Genomic DNA, 12,495 nt, shown 5'->3' with positions numbered 1-12,495 from the left:
TCCTCCTTTGAATAAGATCGTGGCTGATCCGACTGTGGTCACAACACTTTCCTTCTTACCCCCTATATCATTTGATTCCCCTGTCAATCAAGAATCAATCTAAATCAGTCTTAAAAATATTCAATGACCCTGCTGCCACCATTCTCTGTGCAAGAGAGTTCCACAGACTCACAACTCTGCGTGCTCCTGTTTCCTCCCACAGTCCGAGAGACGTGCTGATTAGGTGCATTGGCCATGCTAAATTCTCCCTCAGTGTACTTGAATGGGCGCCGGAGTGTGGCAACCAGGAGATTTTCACAATAACTTCATTGCAGTGTTAATGTAAGCCTATTTGTGACTCTAATAAATAAATTTTAAACTTTACTATCTGACTGAAAACATTTCTCATCATCTCTGATTAAACGGGAGACCCAATTCATGAAGCTATGAGTGATTGACAAATCTGTATGACGCTGACCTTAATCATTCCATGGATTATTATGTACTTCCAAGCAGTATAGACTAGCTTTCTTTTGGGATCATATCAAACTATGAGTTTTGCAACTGAGTGAGATGCCGCAATGATTTACAATAATGGGATGCATTTATCTGGGTCTTGTTTTGTGCTTGTCATTTCTACTTTTAGAATCCCAAAATAATTAAATTTATTTTAATTTATTTGCTCCTCATAGCAAATTACCTTCCTTATGTAAAGGTGTACTAAGGCGTACCAACTGCTGTCATATTCATACAGGTTTGTGATGCTCTTCAGTAAGGACTGATTATACAACAATAAATCCAGTTTTTAAAAAAATATGAACTGTCTCCATACTTACATTGTACTGGCGCAAGCAATATTTTAATTTATTTAGTGCCACTGTGCGGTCATCTCCCCAAACCACCAGCTTGGCAATCATTGGGTCATAATGTACAGAGACTTCATCACCTAAAAAGAAAATGAACATCTACCATATCAACCAACAACTACTTTTGGAGATAAAAAAAAGTTCAAAGATTTGTCATCTGCCTTGACTTCAATACCTTGTTTGACTCCAGTTTCAATTCTTGTAAAAGCATCTGCTACTGGTGTTGAAAGATGCAGCAAAGGCCCTGCTCCTGGCATAAAGTTATTGCTTGGATCCTCCGCATAAATTCTTGCTTCAAATGCATGACCTTTGACAGTGAGTTCTTCCTGTGTCATAGGAAGCTTCTCTCCAGCTGCCACCTTAAGTTTGAAGAAAAAACATTAATTTGTTTTCATTTCATAGACATGATTTCAAGTTCCATTATTTATAGGTTCCCCATTTCATACACATCAAACAATACTCTGGCAGCATGCAGAGCTTGTGTGCAACTTGATGCACACGTTGATGGACACATTAAAGGTCGATCATGTCTCCACAGAATTAACTCCTTACCATGTTTAGGAATAATAGTAGGAAGGACTACTACTTACAGGGTGAAAAGCTGCAGCATGCTATGGTGCAGAGGGACCTGGGGGTCCTTGTGCGTGAGTCGCAAAAACCCAGTCTGCAGGTGCAGCAGGTGGTCAGGAAGGCAAATGGGATGCTGGCCTTCATAGCGAGGGGGATTGAATATAAAAGTAGGGAGGTCTTGCTGCAACTGTACAGGGCACTGGTGAGGCCGCAGCTGGAGTACTGTGTGCAGTTTTGGTCGCCGCACTTGCACAAGGATATTTTGGCCTTGGAGGGAGTGCAGAGGAGGTTCACTAGGCTGATACCGGAGTTGAGCTATGAGGAGAGGCTGAATAGACTGGGCTTGTAGTCGTTGGAGTTTAGAAGGATGAGGGGGGATCTTATTGAGACGTATAAGATGATGAAAGGGATGGATAGGGTAGAGGTGGAGAGGTTCTTCCCACTCAGAAAGGGCAGCAGGAATAGAGGGCACAGCCTCAAGATAAGGGGGGGGGCAGTTTAGAACAGAATTGAGGAGGAATTTCTTCACTGAAAGGGTGGTGAATCTCTGGAACTCTCTGCCCGTTGAAGTGGTTGAGGCTACCTCGCTAAATATATTTAAGACGCGGATAGATAGGTTTTTGGTAGGCAAGGGGATTAAGGGTTATGGGGAGAAAGTGGGAAAGTGGAACTGAGCCACTTCAGATCAGCCATGATCTTATTGAATGGCGGGGCAGGTTTGAAGAGCTAGATGGCCTACTCCTGTTCCTATTTCTTATGTTCTTATGTTTAATTTCACTCATCAATATTCCTTGTAGTGGGTATGGTACTGACTGGCAATCTAGAGGTCCAGATTAATGCAAATTGTGAAACCCAAATGAATAAATATCAAGAAGTTCCAATAAGCAGCAATAATTGCTGTTTTGCCACTGTACTTGAACTTTCCCCTGCATGGAGGGAGCTTCAAATTGTTTGTGGAGTTTTCTGAGCCTAGCTTTCCCAGAAATACAGAGAACTACAGAATTGAGGGGAAGATAGAATATGGGCCCCGGGGATGTGCTGTTAGGTTGACTGGTGTAACAAATTGTCCCTAAATTAGTCTCCCTTCAATGTGGAACGCCATAAGCTTAGACAAGGGTCACGGGTGGAGGGGTGACTCAATGTTAAAATGGCAGCGTGGGCTCGTTGGGCCAAAGGGCCTGTTCCCCGTGCTGTGTTGTTTGTTCTTTGACCCCTTTATGGCACAAGATATGGTAAGCTTAAAAGATCCTGGGTGAATGTTAGTGAATGGGCCGGTGAGTGGTGGGTATGGGGTCGTGTGAGTGGTCAAGGGGGTAGTTATGGTAATTAATGGGTTAGTTATGATAATTAAGGGTAGTCAGGGGATTGGTGTGTGATCAGGGTGTCAATTCGAGTGTTAGCCAGGAGCTAGACTGGGTTTTTTCTGTCTATTGCCTGGGTAACTATTCAGGTAAATATACTGGAACTGTCCAAATTTGACTCACGCCCAGTGACATCGAGCACAATACAACAGGGGACAACTTTTATCCCAGACTTCACTTAAGCTGTGAGATAAACCAATTTTTGTAGTATTCCTTACTTTGTATTCTATTAAACTTTGGATACATTTAAAGTTATTTTGATGTTTATTTAAAAGCCACCTTAAAGTAGGGCGTGACAATTAAACACTAAAGGTAAAACACTTTTGTGTGATCTATGGCATATAGAACTTGCGACTTCACAATTTATTCTCTCTCTCTGCATGCAACATTCGCATGGATAGAACATAATAAGAACATAAGAACATAAGAAATAGGAGCAGGAGTAGGCCATCTAGCCCTTCGAGCCTGCCCCGCCATTCAATAAGATCATGGCTGATCTGTCGTGGCTCAGTTCCACTTTCCCGCCCTCTCCCCATAACCCTTAATCCCCTCTCTTATCAAGAACCCATCAACCCGCTTCTTAAAAATAGTTAGCGAGGCAGCCTCCACCACTTCAACGGGCAGAGAATTCCAGAGATTCACCACCCTTTGAGTGAAGAAGTTCCTCCTCAACTCCGTTCTAAACCGCCTCCCCTTTATCTTGAGGCTGTGCCCCCTAGTCCTACTGTCTTTTTTGAGCGGGAAGAGTCTCTCCACCTCTATCCTATCCATCCCATTCATCATTTTATACGTCTCAATGAGATCTCCCCTCATTCTTCTAAACTCTAACGAGTACAAGCCTAGTTTATTCAGCCTCTCCTCATAGCTCAATCCCCTCAACTCCGGTATCAGCCTAGTAAACCTCCTCTGCACTCCCTCCAGGGCCAAAATATCCTTGCGCAGGTGCGGCGCCCAAAACTGCACACAGTACTCCAGCTGCGGCCTCACCAATGCCCTATACAGCTGCAGCAAGACCTCCCTACTTTTATATTCAATCCCCCTCGCTATGAAGGCCAGCATCCCATTCGCCTTCCTGACCACCTGCAAGCTGGGTTTTTGCGACTCATGCACAAGGACCCCGAGGTCCCTCTGCACCGTCGCCTGCTGCAGTTTTTCGCCACGTAAGTAATAGTCCTTCCTACCATTCTTCCTACCAAAGTGGACCACCTCACACTTGCCAACATTAAATTCCATTTGCCATTTCCTGGCCCATTCGCCCAGCCTATGCATGGGTTGCTAATCATGGCTCTATGTTATCACAGTGGGACAAGGAGAAGAAACAGTTCCCAAGAACGACTACAGCCCATTTCGGATTGAACCCTCCCACCATCCCCCAAAATCTCCTTCAGCATTATTGAGCATACAAACTTACAAACTGAGAAATCTGTAGTAGATGCATTATCAGTTACTGTGCGACACTTCACTGAAATAGCTGCTGGTGAAATGCATAAAATGCAACTTGCTCAAGCACAAGCATGCTGTCTGCTTCCCTAACTCTTACATTTTTCCTTCAAGTCCATGTCTTCAGGATACTATGATGTCTTTTGAGTATCAGATGCCACCAGGCTCTCAGCTAATTAAACATCATAAAGAATCTTGCACAATGCTGTCCTGAAAGAACATTGCTCTTGAGCCACAGAGCAACAGTGAATTGGAAACCTTTAGATATTTTATAACCTGTTCAGGTACATTAATATAGTTGTGGTTTGAGACCAAACCATTTAACTATTATTTTCCTCAGCTTTGCTGTAGTCATGACCTACAGGTCCAAACCCAATAGAACATGAGCCATGGGAAACAACTGTTCTCACCCACCCGAAGCTGCCATTCAACAAGATCAGTTCCAGTTATCATCTCAGTGACTGGGTGCTCCACTTGCAGTCTTGTGTTCATTTCCATGAAATAAAAATTATGCTGAGAGTCCATGATAAATTCCACTGTCCCTGAAAACAAAAACAATGTTTAGATTGCAAATTCAGAGATCTTCAATACATCTCAACATTTGATTTTAGCCACATTTGCAGTGCAGAATCATGACTGCACAGGCATGTGGCTTGTTTGATTAGTCAAATGATTCATCATTCTATTCAGCACAAACTACTCATCAGCAAAGACTACTGCACGAGCATCGAGATTCACATTCACATGAAGATGTGAATCTCCATTTTCCACAAGTACACCAATGCCAATTTGTAGGAATGTTTGCGGTAAATAGAAAATCAGATGCAAAATGAGATTTGAAAATCATCAAATTGAAAGAAAGATTACCTAAAAAGCTGCTAAAAATATTTTCTTTAAGGAGTATAACATCAAAGATACACTCTTTGATTAGGTCACTATTTAGACTGCAGAAAATACAACTGACAGTTGAAATTCAAAAGTACGAGCACATAACACTTGTACAAAAACTGAAAAAAGGACTGTTACTGGTTCAAAAATTGTATCAATCCAATGAACGTAAAAGAACAGATACATCCACGAGTTCCTCAATGGATAACATCACCCTAAGCCGTAAGTAATCCATTGTATTGAGGAAACTGATGAATGCACAAATCGCATGGAAGAGCCATTAAATGGAATTACTAAAAAAACAAATAAAACAAAAATATCATGACTGGGACTCATCTGACGTATTTTCCCATTTAGTTGCTTTCCCTTTTAAGTAAAAGAAATCTCTCTCATTGAGGAGTGTTGTTAAATATATACAGCAGGCCCAGACCAAAATGTTTTTGTTGGGAACTATCCATAAATTGTGAGACAGTGAGAACATTTGGCAAGGCTTTTCTTTTACTTATTTACTTATGGTATGTGGGTACTGCTAGCTAGGCCAGCATTTACTGCCCATCATTACTTGCCCAAGAAGGTTGTGGTGAGCTACCTTCTTGAACTGCTGCAGTCCCTGGCGTATAGGTGCACCTTCAATGCCATTAAAGGGGTAGTTCCAGAATTTTGAACCAATGATGGTGAAGGAACAGTGATATATTTCCAAATTAGGATGGCGAGAGGAACTTCCAGATTGTGGTGTTCCCAGGTATCTGCTGACCTTGCCTTTTTAGATGGTAGCAGCTGTGGGCTTGGAAGGTGCTGTCTAAGGAGCCTTAGTTCCTGCAGTGTCTCTTGTAAAGGTACACACTATTGCCACTGTGCATCGGTTATGGAGGAGTGAATGTTTGTGGATGGAGTGCCAATTAAGAGGGCTCCTCTGTCCTGATGTTGAGCTTCTTCAGTGTTGTTGGAGCTGCACGCATCCAGGCATTACAGTCCGTCAGGGGAGCAGTTCATGAAGTGACACTGTGTGGGGTTACTTTACATATCTCAGAAAAACATATGGTTTTTCCTAACATGACAGTGCATGATGAGGCTCTTATCTAAAATAAAATGGCTCAGTTGATATCAAATACATTTTGCAGGTCACATTATTATCGACAATTTCAGTTACCATTTAATGCAAACCCAGCTGTGAAGCCAATAGTAGCAAGGTCACCACATTCCTATATTAAGATTTCAGAATTAGGTTCATTTTCTGGGATTATTATTGCTGTTTCTGAAATGGTGGAGGGAGGGAGGGGCTCAAAGACAAGATGAGAGATAAATTTTGAACTTCTTTGAACCTCCAAGAAGAGGTACAACATGAATTTTTACAGTGGTTTAAATTTGATAGGATTAAAAATAGCACTTATAAACAGGAATTACAAAAGTGGAAATAATGTACATTATAATAAAATGTTTTCAATACAAGTGACTTCTAACTAAAAGAAGGATTTTAATTGGAAAATCAAGGCAAGGTGAAGGGACCATGCATGATACCATGTAATTCCTTCTGAAAAAAGTATAGGATAAAGCAAAATATATTAGGAAATGGTGATTAAATGAGATTCACAAGTGATGCAGAGCTTTAAAAAACGTATAACTTGAAAAGAAATGAAAGGTTGAGGGAAGTAAAGATCCCACAGCTTTATGGTCTTGAAAGAATGAGTTAGAGTTGAAAATTGTGTCTCAAAATGTGTCTTTTCATCAAACTGGGATGCAAGGAACAAAATTAAACCCAATGACATGTTTGGAATTGATGTGAGCAAGGAAACAAAGTTCAGAGGCAGTGACCACAGCAGTCTAGATTAAAAAGACAAGATGCTTTTTATCGAAAAATATCTTGGAAGTGAAAGAGGGACTGGCCATCAGAAGACCAGATTTTCCATGTATTCTATCCAGGAATGTAAGAAAGTGCAAAGAACAGCCTCCCAAGGTGTGGAAACAATATTCTAATTCTTGATTAACTGGGCTTTATAGCATCACACTTTAACTTAAAATTTTTGATTAATGGAAGAATATCAAACTTTTCTATTTAGTTAACCTGATTTTTCTTTTAGGAGCTAGTTACTGATATTTAAACTCATTTGGGTTCATCAGCTAACCAGCTGGATGACTTAGCGTCAGATGCTCCTATTTATGATATTTCAATACTGTCATTGAAGCTTTACAGAGTGACATCAGAGAATTCTACAGCAAATTTTAAAAACTAAGCTTTTCTTCGTCCTATCAAACCTGCATTTTTTTAAAAAATTGTAAGTGACAACAACAACTTGCATTTACATAGTGTCTTTAAGATAGCAGGGCATTTCATGGAGGGAATCCAAAAATTTATTGTGTAAGCAGCCGAAGACAACTTCCAATGTGCAGCACTGGAAATGCATAAGACTCTAAAATCGGAGAAGCATGCAGTCTAGAATTGGAATGCTGCAGTATTGGAGATGGGAACAGAGATAAGGAGGAACAAGGCCATGCAGGATGGAGCTGACAAGAATGAAAATTATAAATTCAACATGGTGCCTGACTGGGAGCCAATGTAGGCCAGAGAGCACGGCGCGAGGCCAGACAGCACGGAGCGATTTAGGACACGGGCAACAGAAGTTTGGTTGAGCTGAAGCTTACAGAAGGTGGTAGATGGCAAAGACAGCAATGGAATAATCTGAAAAAAAATCAGAAAATGCTGGATAAAACCAGCAGATTTGGCAGCATCTGTAGAGAGAGAGAAGCATGTCCAACTGTGTTTCTCTCTTCACAGATACTGCTAGCCCACTGAGAGCTTATCCAGCATTTCTGTTTTCACTTCAGATTTCCAGTATCTGCAGTATTTGCTTTTATTTGAGTGGAATAATCTGACCTGGAGGTCAGGAAAAACAACACTGAGGATTTCAGCTGAGGTAGTGACGAACGTGGACGTTATTAAGGAAATGGAAGTAGGTGATCTGGGTGATAGAAGAACAGTATTGTTATCGTGACATTACTTGTTACTTTCAATTACTGGAAACTCAAGGAACAGAATGCATTGAAGTACAAATACAAAGTATGGCAGAATGGGGTAATGCAGATTCTGTCCTCTTGTCATGTTCCTCTGTTAAAACCATCACACTCCCTCTCACCCTGGTCATTACCCCATCATAGCCATTCCCTTAAATCCATGGGGCATACATATAAATCTTTATGGCAGACAATTGGTTTAGCCACTCATCACCAAATCTTGCTCTACTCGGTATTGCCAGAGGTGCTTATTATTCTGACAGCATCCTGGAACACAATATTACCTCCGACTTCTCTTTACCATTACAAACCATCTTCTTAAACCCACACTGCCTTTTTCATCCTCACCCCCAACTGTAACTGTGAGGATTTCATGGGCTCTTTGCCAGATTGGGACAATCTGATCAACTGCCTCTCCAATGTCACCTGGTTAAATCTCCCTGAAAATTCCACCTAGTCTTGGTTTATATTTGCATTTTGTTCCAGTTTCTCTTCTCTCTTATGCCCTCTCTGATCTTGTTCTTGAGATCCACGTCCTGCTTCTGAAGCCCGATGCCCACTATACTGTTGACCATCCAACCTCACCTTCTGGCCACCATGTTAACTGATATTATCAATGGTTCCCTCTCCCCTTCAAACCTACTATCATCAACCCTCTCCTCAATAAGCCTATCTCTGACCGCTCAATTCTTGATTCTCGATTATCTTGAAGCTACCATCTTGAATGTGCTGTCACTTCCCAAAACCCTGACTGCTTTTTCTGGAACATGTTTAAATCATTTAAATTAGGTTTCTGCTTCTGCCACAGTACTGAATGGGTCTTTACCAAACTCACAATTTACATCCTATGTCATTGTGATCGTGGTAAACCTTATTTTTCTTGACCTGTCAGTAGGTTCAGAGATGGTTGACCGCATGATCTCTCCTCTGTCTTCCAGTTGGGCAGGACAGTACTCAGTTGGTTCCATTCTTATCCTGCAGTTCCCATGACCCACATTCATTTACCCTAAACTTAAAGCTCCAGTTCCAAAATCAAATAACTTGATCAACTATAAGATAAAGTTCCATTACATATGAATCAAATAAATGGCAGCAATCTCTCTGGCAACTCTTTGAAGCCACTAGCTTTCAGAGCAGCAAGCTCTCCAAAAGCTAGTGGCTTTTGCTATCAAATAAACCTGTTGGGCTTTAACCTGGTGTTGTGAGACTTCTTGCGAGTTTACCCCAATCCAACGCTGGCTTCTCCACATCATAACTCTTTGAAGATCGTAAGAACATAAGAACAAGGAATAGGAGTAGGCTATGTGGCCCCTCGAGCCTGCTCCGCCATTCAATAAGATCATGGCTTATCTTTTTATAAACTGAGCTCAACTTACCCGCTCACTATAATCCTTAATTCCTTTCTGTTCAAAAATTTATCTATCCTTGCCTTAAAAATATTCAATGAGGTACCTCAACTGCTTCACTGGGCAGGGAATTCCACAGATTCACAACCATTTCAGTGAAATCAACTCGGTCCTATATCTGATCCCTCTTATTTTGAGGCCATATCCCCTAGTTCTGGTTTCACCTGCCAGCGGAAACAACTTTCCTGCTTCTGTCTTACCTATTCCCTTCATAACCTTATATGATTCTATAAGATCTCCCCTCATTCTTCTGAATTCCAATGAGTATAGCCCCAGTCTACTCAGTCTCTCCTCATAAGCCAACCCTCTCAACTCTGGAATCAACCTAGTGAATCTCCTCTGCACCCCCTCCACTGCCAGTATATCCTTTCTCAAGGAAGAAGACTGAAACTGTACACAGTACTCCAAATGTGGCCTCATCAGCACTTTATACAGCTGAACATAACTTTGCTGTTTTTAAACTCCATCCTAGCAATGAAGGACAGAATTCCATTTGCCTTCTTAATTACCTGCTGCACCTGCACACCAACTCTTTGCAATTCTTGCACAAGGACACTCAGATCCCTTTGCACAGCAAGATACTGCAAATTTTTACCATTTAAATAATAGCCCATTTTGCTGTTATTTCTACCAAATGGATGACCTCACATTTACCAATATTGTACTCCATCTGCCAGACCCTCACTTCGACTACCTATATCCCTTTGCAGAATTACAACATCCTCTGCACGCTTTGCTCTAACACTCACCTTAGTGTCATCTGCAAATTTTGACATACTACACTTAGTCCCCAACTCCAAATCGTTAATGTAAATCATAAACAATTGTGGTCCAGACACTGATCCCTGAGGCACACCACTAGTCACTGATCGCCAACCAGAAAAACACCCATTTACCCCCACTCTTTGCTTTCTGTTAATTAACCAATCCTCTATCCATGCCAGTACATTACCCGTAACACCGTACACCTTTATCTCATTGCAGCAGTCTTTGGTACGCCACACTGTCAAATCACTTCCGAAAATCAAGATACATCACATTCACAGGTTCCCCATTATCCACTGCATATGTAATATTCTCAAAGAATTCTACCAAATTAGTCAAACAAGACTTGCCCTTCATGAAGCCATGCTGCATCATACTATGGGACAATTTATATCCGGATGTCTCGTTATTTCTTCCTTGATGATAGATTCAAGCATTTTCCCTACTGCAGAAGTTAAGCTAACCGGCCTATAGTTACCCACCTTTTGTCTACCTCCTTTTTTAAAGAGTGGCTGTTTTCAAATCTGCAGGAACCACCCCAGAGTCAAGCGAATTTTGGTAAATTACCACTAGTGCATGTGCTATTTCTCCCGCCATCTCTTTTCGTATCTGGGATGCATTCCATGAGGGCCAGAAGACTTGTCTACCTTTAGCCTCATTAGCTTGCCCAACACTGCCTCTTTTGTGATGATAATGATAATCAGCTTGAATATTCAGAACTTCGGTAGGGTATTAGATCCCAAGATGAGCTTCAGATTTCACATCAATACAAAGATTTCTATGATAAACATTCACTGACCTGAAAAGAATTTGGGGAGGATTTTACTGCCCCACACGTAGCAAGAACGTGGTGACAGTGGGGTTAAAGGTGGAGGAGCTGTGTTAGATTGGTCCCCTGATAACGTCCCACCATTTTAACCAACAGTGGAACTGAAGAGTTTCCTGCTATAAGGAGGCGAGAAGCAAATTTAAATGTGGAAATGCCTTATTCAGGGTCATTTTATCAGGCTGTCAGCAATTTTCCAATAGCAAACCGTGCCCCTCCAGCCAACAACTCGATGGTTGGGGGTGGATAGTTGGCCTTTATTCAAACAGGGGGCCATAGACAGGGAAGGCAGTTCCCAGGGAACTAGCAATTATCTCAGACGGGTTTCCCCACCAGCAATCTGATTGGATCGACAGATCTCAGGGGCTAGCGGTCATCCTAAACTGGACAACAACATCAGAGGCAGTTTATTCACAAGCTGCCACCATTAAAGGGGAAGTCCTGCAGGTCGGGCTAGCATGAGTCCAACCTACTTGGAAAAGTTCTTCCCAGTAACTCTGTTTCTATGGGTGCTGCCAGACCTGTTGAGTATCTCCAGAATTTTCTGCTTTTATTCCATTACCAAGACCAGTAACTTCCAACTCCGTAATATTCCAATTCTGTCCCTCTTTTGGTTCATTTGCTGCTGAAACTCATCCAAACCTTTGCTCCCTCTACACTGGACTTTTCCAATGCTAATCTGGCTAGTCTCCTACCTCCACCCTCCATAAACTGGGGTTCATCCAGAACTCCACTGCCTGTACTCTAATTCATACCAAGCTTGCCACTGTAATTGTTGGCCTCCTAGACTGGCAATGCCTTGATTTTAAAAGTCCCGTTCTTGTGCGTGTCTCCTTAATCATCTCCTGCGCTACAACCCTCCAAGATATCTTCACTCTTCCAATTCTGGCCTATTGCACATGTCCTATTTCAATAACTTCACTGCTGCTGCTGTCCTTGCTTTCAGTTTTGAAATTGCCTCCTTAAGCCTCTCTTTTACTTCTTTACTCCACTCCTTTAAACATACCTCTTTGACCAAGCTTCTGTTCTAATATCTCCTTATGTGGTTTGGTGGCAAAATTTGTTTGGCAATAGTCCTGTGCAGCACTTTTAGATGTTTTATTATGTTTAAAGCGCTATATAAATACAAGAGGCTGCTGTTGGTCACGTTCCTCCCTGCTGAGCTCCTACTTGCACTGCGCTCCTATAAACAGAAGAACATCAAATTAGAAGTTTTCACTGACTAATTCTTGCCTTTCAGCAGCTGATCCAGAATGGCATCAGCAATGTTAGGGGAGCAGGCTGCCTACACCACATTCCCAGTTCTCAATTGCACCCCTATAGACTCTAGACTTCTTTAGGTCAATGAGCATCCAATCCTTTTTTTAATGGCGAGTGTTTACTTA

The 12,495-nt window shown here is 41.7% G+C and overlaps 1 protein-coding gene across 4 annotated transcripts in view; it reads right to left on the bottom strand.

Annotated features, from left to right (window-relative positions):
* Window positions 1-12,495, bottom strand: part of mccc1 (methylcrotonyl-CoA carboxylase subunit) — a 53,809-nt gene that overhangs the window by 16,888 nt on the left and 24,426 nt on the right. For all 4 annotated transcript variants that reach the window (XM_080185728.1, XM_080185729.1, XM_080185730.1 and 1 more), the window contains exons 10-12: window positions 4,631-4,758; window positions 1,021-1,204; window positions 816-925 (exon numbers count right to left, since the gene is read on the bottom strand). In XM_080185728.1, coding sequence (XP_080041854.1) covers window positions 816-925; window positions 1,021-1,204; window positions 4,631-4,758 — 422 coding nt within the window. The remainder of the gene's footprint in view (window positions 1-815; window positions 926-1,020; window positions 1,205-4,630; window positions 4,759-12,495) is intronic.

Source organism: Carcharhinus amblyrhynchos, chromosome 3 (genome assembly GCF_965287045.1).
Source record: "Carcharhinus amblyrhynchos chromosome 3, sCarAmb.v2.hapA, whole genome shotgun sequence".
Taxonomy (NCBI): Eukaryota; Metazoa; Chordata; class Chondrichthyes; order Carcharhiniformes; family Carcharhinidae; genus Carcharhinus; species Carcharhinus amblyrhynchos.
Note: the sequence above shows the minus strand (reverse complement) of the source record. Positions and strands in the feature narration are given on the sequence as shown.